We start from the raw sequence: 23,027 nt of genomic DNA, 5'->3' as shown, positions 1-23,027 counted from the left end.
CTGAGGATGAATATGAGTAAAGCTGCTGGGCCTGATAACATTTTGATGAGATACAGGATCTTCTCAACACACGTCTCAAAAAAAAAGAAAAAAAATCCTCAGAAAACAAAAAGTCTTGAATCCTGAATCTTGATCTTGAATTTTAGTACTTTCTGAGCTTTAATTAACCTTTTTAGACAATTCAGTGCCAAAATACACAACGACAAACTAAACAGCCAAGAAAAGATTTAATCACACATTTTAAAATACACAAAAGAGAAAGAAAAGAAGAAGTTATGATGAAACGATAAACGACAACTGAACGTGCCGTGGTTCTAACAAACTAATGCAATTTTTCATCATCAAAACTTTTCATTAAAATGTCGTAATTTTTTTGTGTCTGTCTTCAAAGTTAATTTCTAAAAAAATATTTTTCCACAGTCATCAAAACCAAATGGTTTCTCTCCTGTGTGGATGCTGAGGTGTCTCTTTAGATTCGGTTTTTGACTAAATCTTTTCCCACAGACATCACAACCAAATGGTTTCTCTCCTGTGTGGACTCTCATGTGCGTCTTCAGATGTTGTTTTTGACTAAGTCTTTTCCCACAGACATCACAACCAAATGGTTTCTCTCCGGTGTGGATGCTGAGGTGCCTATTTAGATTCGGTTTTTGACTAAATCTTTTCCCACAGACATCACAACCAAATGGTTTCTCTCCTGTGTGGACTCTCATGTGTACCTTCAGACTTCCCTGTGTTGTGAATCTTTTCCCACACACGTCACAACCAAATGTTTTTCGTCCTTTCTGGACTTGCTCCTCTGTCATCAGACTGGTCTTCTGGTTTTGTCTTTGCCTCAGATCACTGACACCTGACTCAGGAGTCCTGGTTTCTTCCCAGTCATTGTCCTCGTCTTCAGCTTCAGTTCCAGATTCTGACAAAGGTTCTTGCCAGTCTTCGTAAGTGAAATCGGTCTCAGAGTCTGAAGCCTTGTCAACAGTATTTGCTTGTGGGGGATGACCTGGATCTTGGTTCCTGGCTGGCCGTGGTCCTCTACAGTCCACTCCATCAGTTTCTGCTTTCATCTCTGTCACATAGCTGCCGACTGGAGGCTCTGCCTCTCTGTTGTCCAGTTCACCTTTGATGAAACGGTGAAGAATGAGGTTCCTCTCCATCCTCTTCACTCTTCATGGGAACAGCAGTCACACCAGCCTCCTATAGACAATACGCTGCTCTCGCTCCTGATTGGTCCAGACCTCCTCCTGTTCCTCTTTTATATGAAGGGACTCTGAGTCCTCCTGGTCCAGACTGGGGCCTTTAATCACCAACAGCTGCACGACATCTGCAGGGAACAAACCGTATAAAACAACTATCAAAGAGAAAATTACAAACAACTAATTCATGATGTGAAAGATGAAGTTTCCACAGCAGATATAAGGATACAGAATAAGAACGTGTTCAAGAAGAGACGAGTAGTGAGGTAGTCTTTGAAAGAGTTTGTTTCAAAATTGACATTATTTGCCTTCAACCGCTCATCCAAGTTAAATGACTGGCTGCATCATTTTGACTGAACAGTTTACTGCATGAGTACTTCTGATTTTCATACCTGCAGCCGCACCAACATCCAGCACAAAAACTACCTGGTGAAACTACATGAAACCAGAACCGACCCCTTTTGATGTCTTAGATTATAACACTGGATATTTTAATGATATATTGAGCGCTAAACTGAAAGTGTCCCCAGATTTAATTTCAGAAATCTGGTCACATCAGACTGCAGGAGAATGTGGGAGTCATCCGTCATCCTCCAGCAAGAGAAGAAGAGAGCGGTGCAGTGTCAGCGACCGGAGCAGAGACAAAGTTCAGCACACAAGTTGCCTGGTGGCAGTAAAAGTCCAGTTCAGACGGCAGTTTGACCACATGGTGATAGTTACGTACGACTGTTAGCCACGCCCATTTCTCTGTTAGACAGGAAGAAACGCTGACAGCAGAGCAGCTTTACACAGAGTACAGTATAAGTACCTCAGTATTACTCATTACAAGTACTTGAGTAATATACTTTGTCACATGCGACCAGTGTAAACGTTTCAGGCTGTGAGACGAGTTTTCAGACGCTTTAAAGTTACTCAGCAGTAAAAACTGAGTCTCCGTCTCACAGCCACTAACTGCTGCTGTTGCTAGGTTACCACCTGTCTGTGTCTTCTCAGCTAGCTTAAACCGGCGGTGTGGCTGATTTAAGCTAGCTGGCTGATCAGACACCAGATCCAGCTGCTGTTGGGCAGCTGTCCTGCAGAACCTGTGCTGGTTCTGACGGAGCCATCAGGTTCAATCAGCTGCCTGTTAAACCCCTGTGAGTTCTGGCTGAGCTGAACACTTTCAAACCCTCAGCTGAGCGAGTCAGATGCTAACAGACACAGAAGAATTGCACTGAAACAAGCACAAAAAAACACATGTAGATGTTTGACAAACTAGCTTCAAACTGCAGTGAAGATGTGACCAACAGCAGAAAATAACACAGAAAGTGAGAACAACATTAAAAATGTACAAACTGATCTGTGTCGCACAACTTTAGGGTTGAAAGCTGCATCCAGTTCTTTCTGTCGCTGGTTATTTTCTGTCAGCTGACTTGGCTCATCATCGCTCGCTGCCCTCCCGTCTCCGCCGCGCTTCAAACAACTATGATGGAAGTTCTGCAGATCTGCTGGACACCGAGTCTTAGTTTACCTCAGAGTGACCCCCTGCAGAATATCACTAAAGTATTCACCTGGTTACTGCACCGCACAATTATACTGTCTTTAACTTTAAATCAAAACAAACTCATCAATAAACATCGTCGTCGTCATCGTCATCATCATCATCATCATCGAGCTGCTGTGTCACTGAAGCTCTCAGCAGTCGTCGGTCTGACTTGTCGCTCAACACGACGACAGAAGATCCAACGATCACCAGCTGAAGCTGTTGCTGGGTTACCACCATGACCTGTATCAGTTAGCATGCTAAGCTAACTTCAGCAGACAGTTTTTACTCATCTTCGTTTGAATCTAACTTTGAATCTAAAGGTTGAATCTAAATGAGCTCCACTCTGTTGCCTCCTGCGGTTTACACGACCACATTGACTCTTGTTGAGCTATGATGTTATTACAGATGATGTGGACGTTTCCCTCTGAATGTGGATTCATCCGCCGCTGAAAATAGTCCCCAACACATGCACTCTGTCCTCCTGTTCGTTTGATTCAAAACTACACTGAGCACCTGTCTTCAGTTCTTTTTTATTTAAATATATTCCTACTGATTCCTTTCTGCTTCCTACTGAATACTTGTTTTAAAGAAGGCTGTTCATATTGATGAGTAACTCAAAAACTGATGCGTATGAAACAATAAGCCTGGTCTGAGACACAGACATGACTGAGACAGACGAACACGTCTCTGGTTTGGTGTCTTCTCAGAGGAATCAGAAGTTTCACCTGCCTCACCTTTAATTCTTTCTACTTTGTAAAGTGTGATATAAAGAAACCAGCTCTGAAATCCACTCATATTATTCAGGAGGAGGAGCAGGAGGAGGAGGAGGAGGAGCAGGAGGAGGAAGAGGAGGAACAGGAGGAGGAGGAGGAGCAGCAGGAGGAGGAAGAGGAGAAGGAGGTGGTGGTGGAGGAGGAGCAGGAGGAGGAGGAGGAGGAGGAGCAGGAGGAGGAGGAGGAGCAGGAGGAGGAGGAGGAGGAGGAGCAGGAGGAGGAGGAGGAGCAGGAGGAGGAGGAGGAGTCATGAGGCTGTCAGGGAGGGATGTTGGACTCTGGACCATCTGGTTCTGAGCGTCCTCCGGGTTCAGCTGCTGCTGAGGGGCGGAGCCAAAGACTCTCTGAAGATCATAAAGTAATGAAACACCTGTGAGTCACCTGAGACGAAGCAGGAAACAGTTTGTCACAGACTGATTCAGTTCACCGTCAGACTGACGACGTCCTCCAAGTTCAGCTACCAGAGAGAGAAACTACGAAGCTGCTGCTTCGACCTGCCGACACAATGTGAGTTTCACTAAAAACTGAACTCAGAGTTCAGTGATGTTAGTTGAGGAGGGAGGGGAGCCGAGACTGACTGGACTTTGTGTCTGCTGTGTTTTCAGCGTCAGAGACAAAATGGCTTCCAGATCAGAGGAGGATCTCTGCTGTCCGATCTGCCTCGACATCTTTAAAGATCCTGTCATCCTGTCATGTGTCCACAGCTTCTGTAAAGACTGTCTGCAGAGCTGGTGGAGAGAGAAACGATTAAATATGTGTCCAGTTTGTAAGAAGATATCTTCAACAACAGAACCACCTTTAAACCGGGCGTTAAAGAACCTGTGTGAGTCGTTCTTACAGGACAGAGATCAGAGAGCTTCAGAGGATCTCTGCTGTCGGCACTCTGAGGAACTCCAACTCTTCTGTCTGGACCATCAGCAGCCGGTGTGTCTCGTCTGCAGAGACTCAGAACAACACACCAACCACAGATTCAGACCCATCGATGAAGCTGCACGACAACACAAGAAGAAACTTCAGGAAACTCTGGAGTCATTAAAGAAGGAGTTACAGGTTTTTGAAGAAGTTAAAGTGAAGTTTGATCAGACAGCAGAACACATGAAGGTCCAGGCCCGACACACAGAGAGGCAGATTAAGGATCAGTTTAAGAAGCTGCACCAGTTTCTAGCAGAGGAAGAGGAGGCCAGGATGGCTGCACTGAGGGAGGAAGAGGAGCAGAAGAGTCAGATGATGAAGGAGAAGATGGAGGCTCTGAGCAGAGAGATAGCAGCTCTTTCACACACAGTCAGAGCCACAGAGGAGCAGCTGAGAGCTGAAGACGTCTCATTCCTGCACAACTACAAGGCTGCAGTGGAAAGAGTCCAGCAGCGCCCCCTGCTGGAGGATCCACAGCTGCCCTCAGGAGCTCTGATAGACCAGGCCAAACACCTGGGCAACCTGAGCTTCAACATCTGGAACAAGATGAAGGACATGGTCTCCTACACTCCTGTGGTTCTGGACCCAAACACTGCTCATCCAGTACTCATCCTGTCTGAAGATCTGAGCAGTGTGAGACGAGGACAGAGACAGAAGCTTCCTGATAATCCAGAGAGGTTTGATCATGTGTTCTCTGTCCTGGGATCTGAGGGCTTTAACTCAGGGACTCACAGCTGGGACGTCGAGGTCGGAGACAGTACAGACTGGCTGCTGGGTGTGTTAGCAGAGTCTGTCCAGAGGAAGAGACTCATACAGTCTGGATTCTGGATGATAGGCTTAAATGAAGGTGAATACTCAGCATGGTCACCATCAGCTCCACTCACTGTTCTCGTCGTGCAGAAGAAGCTCCAGAGGATCAGAGTGAATCTGGACTGGACCAGAGGAAATCTGTCGTTCTCTGATCCTGATACTAACACACACCTGCACACCTTCACACACACTTTCACTGAGAGGATGTTTCCAGTCATTAACACTGATGCTGAAGTGAAGATGTTACCAGTGAAGGTGTGTGTGACGGTGGAACAGAGCAGGTAGAGATGAAGACGATCATTATATTCATGGTGTTATATCTCATTATCACAAATGCGTCTTTATTAATGATTCACTTATTGTTTGATTCTTTTTCTTTCTGCTATGATTCAGTTTGAATTGTTCCTTTTTGTTCATCATTGACATTTCTCATGTGTGAAATGATTTCTGATCGTTACGTTTGGTTCATTTTCATCAACACTGAGTCATTGACACACTTGATGATTTGGACTTGTGTGTGTGTGTGTGGAGCCGTGAAGAGCAGCAGAAACTTTATGGATCCAGAGAAATAATCAGGAACTTCATGTTTGAGGTGACGATCAGAACTGAAATCCAACTAACTCAATTCTGAAATCCTGAAATGTTTAAATGTATAAAATGTTTTCACAAAAAATCATCAAAATGTTTGTTGTGTTTGTTGACATGAGATGAATCCTGCTGTCAGGCACTCGGTCTGGTTCTGTTGGGTTTAATGTGACATCTGATGATCTGTGCTCTGTGACCGTCTGTTAATCAATAAATACTTAAGCTCACTTTTTCTCCACTTGTCATTTCACAGAAACTTTTCACAGGATCACAGAAATATCAGTTTATTTCTGAGCACCAGTCTTTGGATGAAGCTTCCTGTGTGTCTCCACTAGCGCCTGAAGCAGGTCAGGATCCGATAGATGGTATCGAACACCTTGTAGATCTGAGCTTCCTGTTTCACCCCTGAAATTAAACACAAAACTTGTGATAAAGTGACAGAAGAGAGGATGTTTAATGTAGATGAGACGTGATTCTGATTCATCCAAATAAAAAACCCTGAAAAAATCTGAAGTACAAACTGCCTGAGGACCTGGGTACACCTAGAACCATCAATGGCGGAGGGGTGGGGTGGCAGGGGACGCTGAATCCTGGCCACCTTATTGGCCACCCTGGCCTGACCCCAACCACCCATGCAACCACCACATCGCAGCTGTCACTACTTTCTGGCGTGCGGAACCTTTCCAGCACTGCGACGGCACTACCGGACATTTTAGATGCGCGCACATCCTGTCTGAACCCCCCTCTCTCCCCGGAGGAGAGCTACCCGCGGGCGCACGGTGCAGCGGCCAGGGTGAGACCGGCTGCTGGGAGTTTACAGTCTGTGACAGAGCGGACAGACATCGGCTACCCTCCTCCGCAGCTCCGACGGTGTTTCTGCAGCGTGTCAGCCTCCGACCCTCCAGCGAGGTCGCAGGTGAGACGCTTCCAGCTGCTGGAGGCGGGGACCGAGAGGCGTCCGGCGAGGGACAGCGGGTGGTCGGGCCGCTGCATGCCTGAATAGATTCATAGGATTTTCTGAATCGATATTGAATTAGGAAAAAATATGTTGCAATGCATTGATCGATATTTTTACCCACCTCTACTATTGGATATGTGCAGGTGATTGTTACATAACATCCAATGTGTGCTGTGTGACTGACTGGTGTGTCTCTACCTGCCACAGAGTTAAAATGTGACTGAGCATGTCAGGGTTCCTTCTCTGCCAGCTGAAGCAGCCTGGTCAGAGGGTTTTCATACAGAGGTCACATGCTTCTCTGTGTCATTTTAAGTGGAGAACCAATAATTATTAGTTTTATTCTAACAGCATTCCAGACCATCAACAAAATGTAACAACATATATACAACTGTTGTGTGCATTTGTACAGTAGCCCTGAAACCTTGTATGTGTATGAATCAAATCTCAATTTGTTCCATTATTCATATGTGTGTGTGTGTATATAGCTATAGCTTGATTAGGCTATAATAAAATCAGCTGTTTTTCAGATGATGTCTGTGTATTCCTGATACACTGAGAGAATGAGCTCACAGTGATCACTACAAGCTGAGCTGAACATCTCCCACAGTTACATGTATATTGTGCTACATTTGTGTCCTGTACGCATCTTTGTTACTATACAACTTTTAGAACCCCTTAAAGAGCCCAGAACCTCTTCTGTGACTACCAGAACATCGCAAAGGATCTCTAGACGTCCTGAAGAAACAACATAACTGGATCCCTGGAGCTTCATGTCATCACACGGTTCATAAACTGTGACGTGTGAACAGATTCATTACCAGACAAACAAATGCTCCCAGATGAAAATATGGTCGCAGTGATGCCCGGCGACACTTCGTAGATGAGGCCAGGAAACAGCTCTGGATCATAACTGTGGAGTTGGAAACACACATGCTGAGTCAGTGTCCTGCAGTACACAGCAGTATGTTGAGTCCTAACAACTGTCAACACAAATTAGCTTGATTGGTCACTAGCTTGTTAGCGCTCACTACTCCTTTGCTTGTTGTTGTGCTTCTATATTTTTGATAACCCGACAAAGTCAGTCAGTCACCGTCTTGCTGGTGACTGTGCTGGTTGTTCCAGCAGGGCTGCTTTGGAATGAACCAATGTGAATGTTTACTTAGCCTGGGGCTAATAGCTCCCCTAGCCTGGGGCTAATAGCTCCCTTAGCCCTCCCTGGGGCTAAGCACTCAAGGACTCATCAGTAGTCGGTGGCTAAGATGACGGCAGCCTCCTGACCTGCAGTTCTGGTGCTGGCTGAACCGCTGCAGGTGGAGTGGGAAGATTTTCCATTTGGCCGTCATAGTCTGGATCTTAAAGTTCAGAGGGCGGACGGGGAAGCCCAGCTTCTGCACTTTTCTGGCGCACTTTCTGGCCCCCAGCCTCGCCTGCTGCACACTGCCCAAAGAAGAGGCAGAGGGTTCACTGACAGTCCAGAAAACAGAACCACAGTCAATGAAAATGAGTCCAGACAGACCTCTTGGTGCCTGTACACATAATTTTCCCAGATTTGTAGACAACTGCTGTGGTCCGCGGCTCACGGATCCTCATGACGAGCCCCTTGAAGAACTGGAGCACAGGAAGCAGAGACTGAGGAACAACTGGCTGCTCTGCAGGTTGATTTCTAGACGGTAGTTTGTTTCATCCTGGACTGTACTTTTTGTTCTCTAAACATCCAGAGATAAAATACATTTATGTTTTTAAAGAAACCCAGGGCTAGAACTATGGCTGTGAGGAGATAAATGACTCTAAGTTCTCCAGACCTCTGATTTGATTGGACTTTAGATTTTGAGGTCAAGACTAAATTCTTTCAGCCACATTATTGAGGGACAGAAGTTATAAGGCTTTATATCCTGACAACTTACATTTTGAAATGACTAATTGACTCAACAACAAACTACATAAAACAGAAATTCAGTTTGTAACAAGGGGAGGGCTCAATTTCTCAAATCTGTCCAGAGTGATCCCTCTTCACGAACAAATCTACAAAGGATCTCTGAAAAAAAAAATCATCCAAAGTGTCTGACTCAGAGTGTCCTCTGGAACCAATCAGCTGATCGTCTTCATCACAGAGGAGAGAGTCTGAAAGTGACGTTGCAGGAACATCAGCAGACGCTGCAGGTGAAACTACTTCCCTCCTTCCCAGAGGGTTTTATAACGTGCAGTTAACAACCTCATCAGTAGATTCAGAGTCCATTTTCTGGGTCCTGTTTCAGGTTTCAGTACCTTGTTTGGTTTGTACTCTACGTTCCACGCTCTGTGAGCAATGAAGTCCAGGTCCAGACAGCAGCCCAGATTCATGGTGGACATCACGTTCCTGCAGACACACAACACACACAACACTGGACTGGACTGTACAATGCTGAGGACTACAGATTCAGACGGGAGGCTGAAGCTGTAGTTGAGTCTCTCCAGCCGTCTGCTGAAGAAGACAGCGTGACGGCACTGAAAGCTCCAGAACAGCTGCTGAATCCAGCCTACAGTATCTGTGGTCGCTCGGTCTCAGGCATCGCTGACGTGGGCCGAGGGACAGAAGAGGCTTCCTGCGCCGGCATGGACGAAGCGCCTAGGGCTGCTGCTGTGGCATTCTGGGAGTTGTAGTTCAGACTGCTGCTGTCACCTGGAAACACAACAACAGTTCTGCTCTCATTCTGCTTATGTTTCAGCTCGGAGAGAGTTTGTGGATCAGCACCTGTCATACCTGTGTCCTCCTCAAACAGGAGCAGCTCATCAGGCAGTGCGCTGAAGAACTCTTCCTTTACCTCCTTCTGCTCTGTCTTCACCTCCTTCTGCTCTGTCTTCACCTCCTTCTGCTCTGTCTTCACCTCCTTCTGCTCTGTCTTCACCTCCTTCTGCTCTGTCTTCACCTCCTTCTGCTCTGTCTTCACCTCCTTCTGCTCTGTCTTCACCTCCTTCTGCTCTGTCATCACCTCCTTCTGCTCTGTCTTTGAGGAGGAGGAGTCCTGCAGTGAGACACGACTGAGTGATTACGGCAAATCAGTCATGATCAATACAACAATCAGTCGGGTGATATTTTAGACTTTAAGAGTCAGCACACCCTGAGAAATAACTAGCTGAGCATCATCCTGTGGAGTCATCCGTGTCTCCAACACCACCAGGTGTGTTAATCCACCGCTGAAAGTAGTCCCCAGCAGATGATATGTTGGAGAGCAGCTGTTTGAGGAAATCACTAAACAGGGTTTTAAAGTGAAAATCTGGGAGATGTTTTCAGTTACTGTGTGTTTTTTTTAAAGGGTCTGTTCACCTGAAAAGTTAAACCCAGTCATCATGATGTCGTGTATCACAGCTGTGTGGACACACCTGATGGTTTACATCAGGTCTCCTCACATGAGCAGAACCTGCCTGAGAATCAGAGCCGGCCCTGGGCATAGGCAGTATAGGCAAATGCCAGGGGCACCATCATCCGCGGGGGGTAATGTTACTCCACCTTAAATTCATCAGGGACATTTGGAAAGTTAACGTCAGGCCTGTTCAGGTGTTATTTTAACCTGCTGGCTGTTTTCCTGCTTGTATGTCAGTTAAAATGCTGTTAGTTTTCCATTCTCTTTATAACAGGCCGGTTGGAAGCCTTTGGTTTATTGTGGTACAGTTTATGTTTGTTCAAGTTTACATCAGCGTTAAAGTGCAGTTACAGTGTATTACTATGAATCTCATCACAGTTTCATTATTAGTCTATATTAGTCTTATGTATAGCACATGTATAGGGCACCAAATTACTCAGAGCCGGCGCTGCTGAGAAACATCCTCGTCCTCAGTACCACAGCGATCCAGTGACAGTCGTCTGAACGTCCACAGGTTCACTGCTACCAGGAAGTGCTAACAGTTGATGCAGCAAAGCTTCGGCACCGGTCGGCAGGTGTGTGGATGGTCTGGAGATTTGGGTTAACTGACCCATTAACCTGTTGACCCAGAGAGGAGCAGCAGCATCTGTACTCACCTCAACAATGAAAATATCAAAGCTCATCTCCGGCGCTGACTCGGCCATGACTGCAGAACTTTCCTGAACTTTTTAAACTGACATCAAACTGTAGCATTTGTGTGACTGTGGACAGAACTGCTCTCTGTTTACATGAGTGCTTACATTCAAATGTGTGATGTCATGAGCACTCTGTTGCTAGGCGACTGGTAACTTGATGGAGCGAGTCAGAAAAACAGTGGTGGAAAGTAAGTGAGTACATTTACTCAAGTACTGCACACTGTGGTAACTACCTCTGCTGGACTACATGTCAGATGTCAGAGTCTCGTCTGTCCTCCATCTTTAATCTGCCCGCCAGCTTCTTCCCAACATCAACAGCTGCTTCCTGTCTGCAGTTATCTGTCCGTCTCAATGTCAACATGGACGACTGATGTTATCCTGCAGAGCTCTCAGGGAACATCACAGCTGTCTCACCCTCTGTGTCTCACTGTCTGTGTCTCACTGTCTGTGTCTCACTCTGTGTCTCACTCTGTGTCTCATCCTCTGTGTCTCACTCTGTGTCTCACTCTCTGTGTGTCACTCTGTGTCTCACTGTCTGTGTCTCACTCTGTGTCTCACTCTGTGTCTCACTGTCTGTGTCTCACCCTCTGTGTCTCACTCTGTGTCTCACTGTCTGTGTCTCACTGTCTGTGTCTCACTCTGTCTCTCACTGTCTGTGTCTCACCCTCTGTGTCTCACTCTCTGTGTCTTACTCTGTGTCTCACTCTCTGTGTCTCACTGTCTGTGTCTCACACTCTGTGTCTCACTGTCTGTGTCTCACTGTCTGTCTCTCACTGTCTGTGTCTCACCCTCTGTGTCTCACTCTCTGTGTCTTACTCTGTGTCTCACTCTCTGTGTCTCACTGTCTGTGTCTCACTCTGTGCGTCTCACCCTCTGTCTCACTCTGTGTCTCACTCTGTGTCTCACTGTCTGTGTCTCACTCTGTGTCTCACACTCTGTGTCTCACTGTCTGTGTCTCACTCTGTGTCTCACTCTGTGTCTCATCCTCTGTGTCTCACTCTGTGTCTCACTGTCTGTGTCTCACTCTGTGTCTCACTGTCTGTGTCTCACTGTCTGTGTCTCACTCTGTCTCTCACTGTCTGTGTCTCACTGTCTGTGTCTCACTGTCTGTGTCTCACTCTGTCTCTCACTGTCTGTGTCTCACCCTCTGTGTCTCACTCTCTGTGTCTTACTCTCACCCTCTGTGTCTCACTCTGTGTCTCACTGTCTGTGTCTCACTCTGTGTCTCACTGTCTGTGTCTTACTCTGTGTCTCACTCTGTCTCTCACTGTCTGTGTCTCACCCTCTGTGTCTCACTCTCTGTGTCTTACTCTGTGTCTCACTCTCTGTGTCTCACTGTCTGTGTCTCACTCTGTGCGTCTCACCCTCTGTCTCACTCTGTGTCTCACTCTGTGTCTCACTGTCTGTGTCTCACTCTGTGTCTCACTCTGTGTCTCACACTCTGTGTCTCACTGTCTGTGTCTCACTCTGTGTTTCACTCTGTGTCTCATCCTCTGTGTCTCACTCTGTGTCTCACTGTCTGTGTCTCACTGTCTGTGTCTCACTCTGTCTCTCACTGTCTGTGTCTCACTGTCTGTGTCTCACTGTCTGTGTCTCACCCTCTGTGTCTCACTCTCTGTGTCTTACTCTCACCCTCTGTGTCTCACTCTGTGTCTCACTGTCTGTGTCTCACTCTGTGTCTCACCCTCTGTGTCTTACTCTGTGTCTCACTGTCTGTGTCTCACACTCTGTGTCTCACTGTCTGTGTCTCACTCTGTGTCTCACTGTCTGTGTCTCACACTCTGTGTCTCACTCTGTGTCTCACTGTCTGTGTCTCACACTCTGTGTCTCACACTCTGAGTTTCACTGTCTGTGTCTCACCCTCTGTGTCTCACTCTGTGTCTCACTGTCTGTGTCTCACTCTGTGTCTCACTGTCTGTGTCTTACTCTCTGTGTCTCACTCTGTGTCTCACTGTCTGTGTCTCACTCTGTCTCTCACTGTCTGTGTCTCACTCTCTGTGTCTCACACTCTGTGTCTCACTCTGTGTCTCACTGTCTGTGTCTCACTCTGTCTCTCACTGTCTGTGTCTCACCCTCTGTGTCTCACTCTCTGTGTCTTACTCTGTGTCTCACTCTCTGTGTCTCACTGTCTGTGTCTCACACTCTGTGTCTCACTCTCTGTGTCTCACTCTGTGTCTCACTGTCTGTGTCTCACTCTCTGTGTCTTACTCTGTGTCTCACTCTCTGTGTCTCACTGTCTGTGTCTCACACTCTGTGTCTCACTCTCTGTGTCTCACTCTGTGTCTCACTGTCTGTGTCTCACCCTCTGTGTCTCACTCTCTGTGTCTTACTCTGTGTCTCACTCTCTGCGTCTCACCCTCTGTCTCACTCTGTGTCTCACTGTCTGTGTCTCACTCTCTGTGTCTCACTCTCTGTGTCTTACTCTGTGTCTCACTCTCTGCGTCTCACCCTCTGTCTCACTCTGTGTCTCACTCTGTGTCTCACTCTGTGTCTCACTGTCTGTGTCTTACTCTGTGTCTCACTCTGTGTCTCACTGTCTGTGTCTCACACTCTGTGTCTCACTGTCTGTGTCTCACTCTGTGTCTCACTGTCTGTGTCTCACACTCTGTGTCTCACTCTGTGTCTCACTGTCTGTGTCTCACACTCTGTGTCTCACACTCTGAGTTTCACTGTCTGTGTCTCACCCTCTGTGTCTCACTCTGTGTCTCACTGTCTGTGTCTTACTCTCTGTGTCTCACTCTGTGTCTCACTCTGTCTCTCACTGTCTGTGTCTCACCCTCTGTGTCTCACTCTCTGTGTCTTACTCTGTGTCTCACTGTCTGTGTCTCACTCTCTGCGTCTCACCCTCTGTCTCACTCTGTGTCTCACTGTCTGTGTCTCACTCTCTGTGTCTCACTCTGTGTCTCACTGTCTGTGTCTCACTCTCTGCGTCTCACCCTCTGTCTCACTCTGTGTCTCACCCTCTGTGTCTCACTGTCTGTGTCTCACCCTCTGTGTCTCACTCTGTGTCTCACTGTCTGTGTCTCACTGTCTGTGTCTCACCCTCTGTGTCTCACTCTGTGTCTCACTCTGTGTCTCACTGTCTGTGTCTCACTGTCTGTGTCTCACTCTGTCTCTCACTGTCTGTGTCTCACCCTCTGTGTCTCACTCTCTGTGTCTTACTCTGTGTCTCACTCTCTGTGTCTCACCCTCTGTGTCTCACTCTGTGTCTTACTCTGTGTCTCACTCTCTGTGTCTCACCCTCTGTGTCTCACTCTGTGTCTCACTCTCTGTGTCTCACCCTCTGTGTCTCACTCTTCACTTCCTTTGTCCTGAGTCTTCTCTGTACAGCTCCTGTCTTTAACTTCCTGTTTGTCCTTCCTCCAGTCTGTCTTTGATTCCATCTGAATCTAATTTTGGCATCCTTCCTTCCTACCTTCCTTCCTTCGTCTCCTTCCTCCTGCACTCCCCTCCTTTTGTTCACTTTCTATTTATCTTCCTCAAGTCCTCACCTTGTTTCCTTGCTGCCTGTCCCCTATTTGTTCCTTCCCTCTTCCTTATTTTCCTTCCTATCCACCCTCATTTCCTTCACATTGCATGGTTCCTTCCTTCTTTCCTTCCATCGTTTCTTTATTTCCTCTCACGTTCACTATTTTTTCCTTCTTTCCTTTCTTCTTTCTTTGATCTTCCATACTTCCTTTGTTCCTTCCCCTTTTTCCTCTTCCTGCTTACTCCTTCCTTATTCCCTCTTCTCCTTTCCTCGCTTTTTTCCTTCCTGTCCTTCCTCCTGTCGTTGTGTTACTCGTCCATCTGTGAGCTGTGTTGTCTCGTGTCTCGCAGTTAATTGAGTGGATGAGTGTGGGTGTCAGCAGTATTGAGACTCGGCCCTCCCAGCTGTGGGACTGACTGGGCGGCTGTGCGGTGAGTTCACCGCACTGTAATCTGAGCCCGCGACCGGCCGACTGTATTTTGGGATGTTTTACATGAGGCAGGACAAAGACACGTTTCCAGGCGGCAGCCCGGAGTGAGCAGATGTTCGAGCTCTGGGAACAGAAGAAGAAGAAGAAGAAGGAGGAGGAGGAGGAGGAGGAGAAGAAGAAGAAGAAGAAGAAGAAGAAGAAGAAGAAGGAGGAGGAGGAGGAGGAGGAGGGACGGTGTTTGTGCAGAAGAAGAAGACTTGGACTCAGACGGTAAAGTTCTGCAGCTTCTCTTGTGTTTCAACTGTTATTAACCGACTGATGACGTCAGCATGTCAGCGGGTTACCGTTAAAGACAAAGTGTGTGTGTGTGTGTGTGTGTGTGTGTGTGTGTGTGTGTGTGTGTGTGTGTTTAATGAGTGAGTAGCCACAACAGGAGCCACGTGTGGTCGGACTTCTGTCCTCTGGGTACAGTCTGACTGCCGGTCCACCGTCCGGACCTCAAACTAACGTGACTAATGTGACGTAGAAACATCAGTCGGTGCTGCGGCTGGAGGCGTCACACAGTTATGGACCGTCATCAGTTTAACCGCCACTCTGAATGTTAATGAGATGCGATAATAACCGTTGGCGCCAGCCAATGGCAACAGCGAGGACAGGCTGCTTACCAACCAGCTAACAAGCTAATGTAATCAGCTAGCTAACCAACTAATACAGTCGTATGAGGAGCTAGCTACCAAGTATGGACAAAATTAAATAATAATAAAAATAATAATAATAATAAGAAGAAGAAGAAGAAGAAGAAGAAGAGCTGTTTACAAGCAAGCTTATCCACTCATCAAGAAGAAAGTGTTACCAGAAAGTAACAAGCTAATGCAATCAGCCAGTTTACCAATTAACACAGATTAGGAACTAGCTACCAACTGCTAACAAGATATTTAATCAACAACAACAACAAGCTAATTATACATGCTAGCCAATCAAATAGGTGATTAACAAGCCAATGTTACTAGAAAGCTAGCTTAATAATTAAAATGGTAAAATTCTAAGCTAGCTAAGTTGTAAGGTAGTAAATGCAGCCAACTACTAACAAGCTACATTACTGCCTTGACAGGAACAAATGAATACCAGTCCAACTACAAAACAAATGTTCTCAGCTAGCTTCCAACTAACTAGTGAACAAACAAACTTAAGTTAGCAAGTAATGATCATTAAGTTACATACTGAATATACCAGTTAGTAGTTACCAAGCTAATATTACCAGCTAGCTACTAACATACAAGCAAATGTTACTTACTGGTGAAACAACTACCAAACAAGCTAATATACAAAGCTAATTACATAAGCTAAAGATACCAACTAGGTACAAACTCAAAACTTATGTCATCAGCTAGTGACTAACTAACAAACCAGCCAGTGCTACCAATTAGCAGGTTAGCTCCTGTTGATTTAAAGGATCAACCAGGAGTGAAAGTGACAGCAAACAGCTGCGTGTCAAGAGACTAAAGGAGGTTTAATGATGTGTTGCTGACTGTCTGCGACACACCTGCCATCACTGGTTTCAGTTTGACTGCTGTATTTATGTGTTCAGACTGACAGCTGACCTGTTCTCACCTGGTCCTGGCCTCACACAGATATGGCTGAAGATGTCTGTGGATTCTGATAACTCCTTTGTTTTGCTGTCATCGCGAGACTCCAGGACGTCCTGCATCTTCCAGACTGCAGACGAGAAGGATGACATCCCAGGAGTGGGAGAGGAGAGGTAACCATGTTTCTGTCCATGTTGTGTGCATCCGGCGGGTCTTGTTCTGGTGCTGGAGGACTTGATGAGAGACGACTGTGATCTCCTCCCTCAGTGTTCTGGAGATGCTGAGCTACTCCAAGTTCTCCGACCTGGAGACATGGCTGTGTATGCCGTCCTCCCTACTGCTGCCCAGGTCTCTGGACTCCACCCGCACCTCCTCCGCCTCCTCCTCCTCCTCACATGGGTCCAACCACTCTTCTCCGCCGATCTCCTCCTCCTCGTCACCAGCCTCCAACTCCCGTCGCTCCACCTGCAGCGAGCCAGGAGAGATCGGCTCACCACTCAGGTAACGTCAGGGTCGAAAGTCACCTGAAGGTTTTGAAGACGGCACCAGAAAGTTTGCCTAGTTTTATTCAGTGTTTTTGTCTCTGCACAGATGACTCGAACATGTGGATAATCTTTGTGTTGCACACAGTCATTCATGAGATGTGAAGTAAAGAATGAAGAGAGAGTTTTGAGGCTGTGATTGCTGATCATATTGACCCCTGAGACTATTGATAACAACCTGTGGGACAGAAGTGTCTGTTGTGGTGATCCGCTATTAACTCCCTAAATATGTGAATTTTACCCCCTCCTGCTCCTCCTCCTCCTCCTCCTCAGTGGTTGTAGCTCAGGCAGTATTAGTCTGGCACCATGGTGATGGCAGTAATGTTGGAGAAGATAAGCTGAGAGTCCACAGGGAGCCTGAGAGGAAACACTGTGTTTATAGATGAGGAGGAAACACAGGCTAACAAAAGGAAGTCATCATGACCGAGTCGTACAGCTTCAGGTGGAAGCACATAGAATGTATAGAACCAGATTAGTTTGGACTGTCGGGTCAGTTTGTCGGCTCTGTCCTCAACATGTCAGACAGACAGGTTCTGGTAATAACAACTCTACAAACGTACAGCTGATGACCGTCCGTCATCAGAGTGTGGACCGACGGTCAGACTGTGAGACAGTAGCCCCTTTTAGATAGAAACGGCGGCATATTGCAGCATTTACCTTGGAGCAAATGTACCACCTTTTCTATCTAAAAGGGGCTACTGTATTTCTAAAATGGAGGCGTAATATTCCTCCTTTTCCAAAAGCCGCCACTGGGGAAGGCTTAAACATGTGACGTGAATCATGAAGTTGGGTGTAAACAGTGAAGCAGGTCGAATTTGTCTTCAAAATAAGAGCTTTACATTGCACCCCATTGGAGTTTAGAATTAGGTTCTGAGCGGGGGGCTTTTAATTTGAAAGTAGCGACCATTCTTAGCTTGCCGCTACAACAAGCTAACACAACCAAACAGCTACAGAGACCGAGGAGATGCTGCATCCCTTGGATCTCTGCAGCTGTCCAGCTGCTCATCATGACATCTGCAGATGAAGTGATGGACTGACTGCTGTGATCAGCTGTTTCCTGGTTTTAAAACTCCCCGGCTGTGAGTAGCACAACAATGCACATCATCGACACCTCCACCCATCTCAAGCAATTGCCGGCACATTGACGTCTCGGATTTACATAGCACTGGAGGTGGAATTAAGTGTACCCTACGAGGCGTCATATTGGCAGACCAAAACATACCCCCAGTATACCACCTTCTGTCTAAATCTGCGGACCTAGCCGCAAAGAGGACAGCCAAATTGGCAGCTTGCTGCCACTGATGTTTTTGATATTTGTATGACATTATTATTTAAACTTGCTGCTTTGCTGCGACGTCAATCTGTCTCAACATGTCGCACCAATAACACTGACAAATGACCCCCCCGAGTCAGGTGAAGTTTCACCTGGCACAAAGACCTCAAGACTGATCAGGATCAGGAACTGTGATATCTGAAGCGCGCGCACACACACACACACACACACACACAGGTAAGCTAACACCCTGTGAACACCTGATGACCGTTTCCTTCAGTGGACCTGGTCTTCACTGACGTGTGACTCTGAAAACCTTCTGACCAGCTTTTTAAACTCAGACGGCACTTTCACAGAGAACACCGCGTCTAAAGGAGCTCGTGATGTGCTTCATGTCCGGGTCGTACACAGGATGCTTTGTAGCGCTGACGTGATGCGGTGAAGCGAGTCGATCTTAGATGTTGAGTTGGGCTCAGCTGCTGGACTTTGTCTTGCGGAGGAAAAACAAGGGAGGCTGTCGAGCGAGAGGATCATGGCGGAGCTGCAGCTACATGGTCTCAGAGACCAGGTAACAAACAAACAGTATGGACAGTGGCGGCCATTTTGGACGTCCTTCCTGTAGCAGTGTCGGGTTCACTGTTGAATTAATCAGAACGTTCTCACAACATGAAGCTGAAGGAGAAGCTGCATCAGCAAGTGGAGTTTCTGGGCGTAGATGTTTGAATTTTGAAGGCCAACATGGATGACAGTAGGCTGCAGTGACAGACAGACAGCAGCAGGAGGTCAACAGGTGAACATGGCGGCTGTGATGTCAGCGGCTCTTCTGTTCTTTAAACCCTGCAGGTCATCAGAGTCCACCTTCCTCAGCCCTGCACTGGAGAAGGAGATGCCATTTCTAACCACGTCCCTCCTCCCCATCCTGTCCTCCACCCCTGCTGCTGCTGCAGTGCTGAGTGCGGGGAAATCAGCCGGAGACTCCGCCCCCTCCAGCGGCGTCAGCTTCAGGAAGAGGCGGCGGCTCGCTGCCAGTCCTGGAGGCCTCCACTGGAACTCTGCAGGTGAGACCATGTTACCTGACACCTGACAGCCAATCACAAGCACTCTAATACAACACACACCTGCCTGAGTGTTAAACTAGGGTGGACAAAATATAAGAAACACCTGATGTAGTTCACCATGAAGGTGAATCAGAGCCTCAAACTGAACGTGTGTGTGTGTGTGTGAGTGAGTGTGTGAGTGAGTGAGTGTGTGTGTGTGTGTGTGTGTGTGTGTGTGTTGTGGACGTGCCATTGTGTCAGGATGGTTCATTGCAGCGTGTCGACGGGTGGTCTTGTTTATACTGTCCAGGGGCTTCACTTCCTGTGTTAGTGCGGCCGTCATTTAGCTCCACCCTTCTGGAGAATGATAACGAGCTTCCTGTTGGACAGATTACTGCCCAGCTCCTCGTCTTCACTCTGTCTTTGTTGTTGAGTTTGAAAAAGTCGTCAGCAGCTTCTTGAACAGAACAAAAATAATTATCTTAATGTGTTTCTGATGATTTAATGAGCTTTTTATGGTCTTTGTCTGTCTGAGGTGATGCAGGAGGCTCACTGAACCACATCACACTCCAGTTCATCCTCTTTGTTTGACCTGCTCGTCAGTGTTTGTTCTCTTCTGCCTTGAGGCATTTTAAACCCTCTCGGGGAATCTGCTTCCTCTCAGCAGCTCTGCAGTTGTTCGGCCTGCTGTCACTTTATATATTGTGTTAGAAGTTTCAGATCCAGCCTCGTCAATATTAATGATTTGATTCAGTCACGTTTTGTCTTCTCGTTTCTGAAGATGATGAAGCTGCGACATCAGAGCCTTCAGGTCTCTGTGCTGCGTCACATGTGAACTCTTCATCTGGTCCACATGTTGTCTCTCGCTCTGTGTGTTGACTCAGGCGAAGACAAGCTTCTGTTGTTAGTGTGTTTGTAGATCCACAGTAATGATGAAGGAGCAGCACTGGAGTTACGACATCCTGACGACTTGTTTGTGTTCCTTGCGGAAACATTGTCAGTAACTCCAGTGACGTTTGGTTTGTTTGACAGCTTCACTGTCATGTTTGTTCTGACTTCAGCAGGAAGTGCAGTGGTTCACTTCTCAGCATTCTGGTTTGTGTGCTGAAGTTAAAAATCTACATGAAGATGTTTCTACTTCAGTCTGGAGTGAGTTGGAAGTGTCGGTGTGACTTGTGTCCACCAGAGGGAGCCATGTGATCGTCTCTACACTCAGACAGACTCACTGTCAGCAGGTTGTACTGCTGTCTCCTCTGTTAACTGATGGGTTGTTTGGTTTGTAAAGCCGGTTGAACTTCAGGAGCTTGATGCACTGAGGTCTGGAGGTGCAGCTGTTGGTGGACTGAGGTCTGGAGGTGCAGCTGTTGGTGGACTGAGGTCTGGAGGTGCAGCTGTTGGTGGACTGAGGTCTGGAGGTGCAGCTGTTGGTGGACTGAGGTCTGGAGGTGCAGCTGTTGGTGGACTGAGGTCTGGAGGTGCAGCTGTTGGTGGACTGAGGTCTGGAGGTGCAGCTGTTGGTGGACTGAGGTCTGGAGGTGCAGCTGTTGGTGGACTGGGAGATGTGATGCTGTGAGAGCCAGAGACAGGAACCTGCAGGTGGACGAACATGATGCAGGTGGTGGACAAGATGAAGAGACTGTTTACATTGTTCACACAGACGTGTCAGAATAAAATCCCTCCACCTGTTTTGGTCACTGGGAGGAGGTCTACCCAGTGCTCAGGTGTTCACGAATGACCCGGTACTGTTGGACCGCGTCTGTGATGAGTCACAGCTGACAGCAGCCGACTGTGACTGCAGTCTGTCGGCTGTCAGGTGATGAAGTCCTGGAGAGACGGAGCAACATTTAGTCTGATGTCACTGTGTTCTCTCCTCCTCATGTAGCTTTAATGCAGCATCCTGACACCTGACACACACACACACACACACACACACACACACACACACACACACACACACACACAGTGACTGACTGGAAACATGAAACCAGCAGAACATGATGGAGGTTGTGTGTTAAAATCCGTCTCATGTGACCGGCAGGATGTGTGTTCTCTGCTCTCAGATCAAGTCAAAGGAAAAAGAACCATTTCTGGAACCTGCAGTCTTTCATACGACATGATATGAACACAACAAAAGTTATTTCAAATATTTTGCTTAGAGTTATTGATTAAAACATATGAACAGATATTATGACTTCATCAAACTTCTACTGATCATTTTAATCAACCCCAGTCCCCTGAAACATGAACGGACCAACCTGTGTGTGTGTGTGTGTGTGTGTGTGTGTGTGTGTGTGTGTGTGTGTGTGTGTGTGTGTGTGTGTGTGTGTGTGTGTGTGTGTGGTGTCCAGTAACAGCAGGGTGTCTCTGGTTTCTCTCATGCAGGTTCGTTGCAACGCGATTTCTGGTCACCTGATCTGTCTCTGGTGTCGGGGGGGAACACGGCAGCAGCAGGAGGTGCAGGTGGAGGTGGAGGAGGTGGGGGTGCGAGGAGCCTCCCCCTGGCTGAGGGAGGCGGGGCGGCGTGGGCCAGTGACCGGGCGGCCCTCAGGAAGACGGTTTCGGTTGACGACCGAATGCTGCAGCCGGCAGGCGGAGAGCAACCACACCTGAGGCTGCTGAGTCGACTGGAGAGAGGCAGGAAGAAGCTGCACAACATCCACGTGAGTCTGTTTGTGTTCTGTTTACGGACGTCTCACATTTTACTGTGTTCAGGTGTTCTAGACGGGAGACAGACCTTGTGAGACGAGATATTATTATGACTGACAGATGATCCAGGTCGAGTAGAATCATACAAAGTTAGAATCATGAAACTGACACTAAACATAAAGAGAGGTTCAGGACGTGACATCGTCTGTCTGAGTCGCCTCATCAGGTTTAACGTGTTCACCACCAGCGAGGACTGTTTCACTGTACAGCGATGTCTTGACAGCTGCCACTGTTTGATGGGCACTGAACCTCTGATTACTATCTGGACCTCAGAGCGAGGAGGATGCTGGTGGTCACGTGATCCACAGGAGACACAGACAGTGAATATTATTGTCGAGGCCACGAACCAGAAAACAGAGTTACAGTGGGCACTCGGACGCTGTGAGTTTTCTCTGGACCGTCGCTCCTCGTTTGGAACAATTGAATAAAGAAGCTGGAGCTCCCAGCGTGTGTGTGTGTGTGTGTGTGTGTGTGTGTGTGTGTGTGTGTGTGTGTGTGTGTGTGTTGTGGCTCATGTTCATTCTTTTGATGAACGTTGTTTGTGTGACATCATGTTTTATGTTGCCAGCTGAAGCGGCGCTCCCTGTTGACCTTCTGTGGTTGAACTATGTCGACCTTCATCGTCAGGATGTGATGTAGGTTTGTAGAGTTCGTGTTTTGTTCTGCAGCTCCGAGTGTTTGAACCGTGTTCTGACCCAGACTCACTGAACCTCTCCAGCTCCACTCCGGTGATGCAGTGAGTCAGAGGCTGACACACTGACGCCTCTCCAACCCGTCATGCTGCGCCACAGATGGACCACGAAATCAGCTCAAATTAGAAGCTTAAAATTCACAACTTCAGGCTGTCACGAAGGAAAAACAACGTGTCGAAGGACAAAGATGTGAAGAATCTGACGTCAAATCTGTAATTATGTGGAAGAACTGGTTCTGACTCAGGAGCAGAAAAATAAACAGGAAAGCAACAGTTTAATGTCGTCCTGTTATATTAAGATATCTCTGTGTAACAGACAGTAAATCTTCTGTTCTCTCACTAAAAAACCATATTGTTTTTAAAAAGAGTCAGAAAAATATATTTTTACTTTGTCTTTAATATCAGTACAGATTCTGTACATGTACATAAAATGATCAGAAGATGATGAACACAGACGTGTTGGGCTCTGTGAAAGGTTGTTGATTATTACATCATAAGATG

At 47.1% G+C, this 23,027-nt stretch overlaps 3 protein-coding genes and 1 long non-coding RNA gene across 18 annotated transcripts in view; 2 read left to right on the top strand and 2 right to left on the bottom strand.

Moving 5' to 3' along the window:
- Positions 1-208: 208 nt before the first annotated feature.
- Positions 209-3,043, bottom strand: LOC119010059. The gene is made up of 2 exons (XR_005071880.1): positions 2,529-3,043; positions 209-1,321 (listed from the first exon to the last, which is right to left on the bottom strand). It is a non-coding gene; the product is annotated as an uncharacterized LOC119010059 (long non-coding RNA).
- A 654-nt stretch (positions 3,044-3,697) lies between these two features.
- On the top strand, positions 3,698-6,025 carry LOC119009287 (nuclear factor 7, brain-like). Its single transcript, XM_037080380.1, has 2 exons — positions 3,698-3,998; positions 4,097-6,025. Exon 2 carries the CDS (start codon positions 4,110-4,112, stop codon positions 5,496-5,498), a length of 1,389 nt encoding a protein of 462 aa, XP_036936275.1. The 5' UTR covers positions 3,698-3,998; positions 4,097-4,109; the 3' UTR covers positions 5,499-6,025.
- A 41-nt stretch (positions 6,026-6,066) lies between these two features.
- LOC119009288 (TATA-box-binding protein-like) lies at positions 6,067-14,198 on the bottom strand. Of its 8 annotated transcripts, none has more exons than XM_037080382.1 (11): positions 14,073-14,198; positions 10,534-10,715; positions 10,117-10,243; positions 9,726-9,758; positions 9,497-9,641; positions 9,277-9,415; positions 9,022-9,112; positions 8,273-8,364; positions 8,035-8,193; positions 7,575-7,666; positions 6,227-6,954 (listed from the first exon to the last, which is right to left on the bottom strand). In XM_037080382.1, the coding sequence occupies exons 3-11, from the start codon at positions 10,183-10,185 to the stop codon at positions 6,398-6,400; spliced, it is 1,377 nt and encodes a 458-aa protein (XP_036936277.1). In that variant the 5' UTR covers positions 10,186-10,243; positions 10,534-10,715; positions 14,073-14,198; the 3' UTR covers positions 6,227-6,397. The 8 variants fall into 8 exon arrangements, with proteins under 8 accessions (XP_036936282.1, XP_036936283.1, XP_036936277.1 ...); XM_037080386.1 differs by lacking the exons at positions 10,534-10,715; positions 14,073-14,198 and adding an exon at positions 10,754-11,215 and having other exon boundaries at positions 6,229-6,793; positions 6,878-6,954; XM_037080387.1 differs by lacking the exons at positions 6,227-6,954; positions 10,534-10,715; positions 14,073-14,198 and adding exons at positions 6,067-6,203; positions 10,754-10,902.
- A 250-nt stretch (positions 14,199-14,448) lies between these two features.
- The window catches only part of ankfn1 (ankyrin repeat and fibronectin type III domain containing 1), a 73,142-nt gene continuing 64,563 nt past the window's right edge, over positions 14,449-23,027 (top strand). For 2 of the 8 annotated variants that reach the window (XM_037080375.1, XM_037080374.1), the window contains exons 1-5: positions 14,771-14,961; positions 16,280-16,450; positions 16,545-16,778; positions 18,936-19,150; positions 21,512-21,789. In XM_037080375.1, coding sequence (XP_036936270.1) covers positions 14,804-14,961; positions 16,280-16,450; positions 16,545-16,778; positions 18,936-19,150; positions 21,512-21,789 — 1,056 coding nt within the window. In that variant the 5' untranslated portion in view covers positions 14,771-14,803. Of the gene's footprint in view, positions 14,962-15,108; positions 15,429-15,530; positions 15,551-16,279; positions 16,451-16,544; positions 16,779-18,935; positions 19,151-21,511; positions 21,790-23,027 lie in introns of those variants that run through there. The other 6 variants (XM_037080367.1, XM_037080369.1, XM_037080370.1 and 3 more) reach the window with 6 other exon arrangements.

This window comes from Acanthopagrus latus, chromosome 20 (assembly GCF_904848185.1).
Source record: "Acanthopagrus latus isolate v.2019 chromosome 20, fAcaLat1.1, whole genome shotgun sequence".
NCBI classification, from domain to species: domain Eukaryota; kingdom Metazoa; phylum Chordata; class Actinopteri; order Spariformes; family Sparidae; genus Acanthopagrus; species Acanthopagrus latus.
Note: the sequence above shows the minus strand (reverse complement) of the source record. Positions and strands in the feature narration are given on the sequence as shown.

Bases quoted from the DNA above. Each gene is read 5' to 3' on its own strand.
- LOC119009287 (XM_037080380.1), top strand. From the start codon at position 4,110: ATGGCTTCCAGATCAGAGGAGGATCTCTGCTGTCCGATCTGCCTCGAC.
- LOC119009288 (XM_037080382.1), bottom strand. From the start codon at position 10,185: ATGCCCAGGGCCGGCTCTGATTCTCAGGCAGGTTCTGCTCATGTGAGG. The intron at 9,642-9,725 runs GTGATGACAGAG...GAGCAGAAGGAG, and splicing joins CAAAGACAGAGCAGAAGGAG to GTGAAGACAGAGCAGAAGGA. The intron at 9,113-9,276 runs GTAGGCTGGATT...GTGTGTCTGCAG, and splicing joins ACCGAGCGACCACAGATACT to GAACGTGATGTCCACCATGA.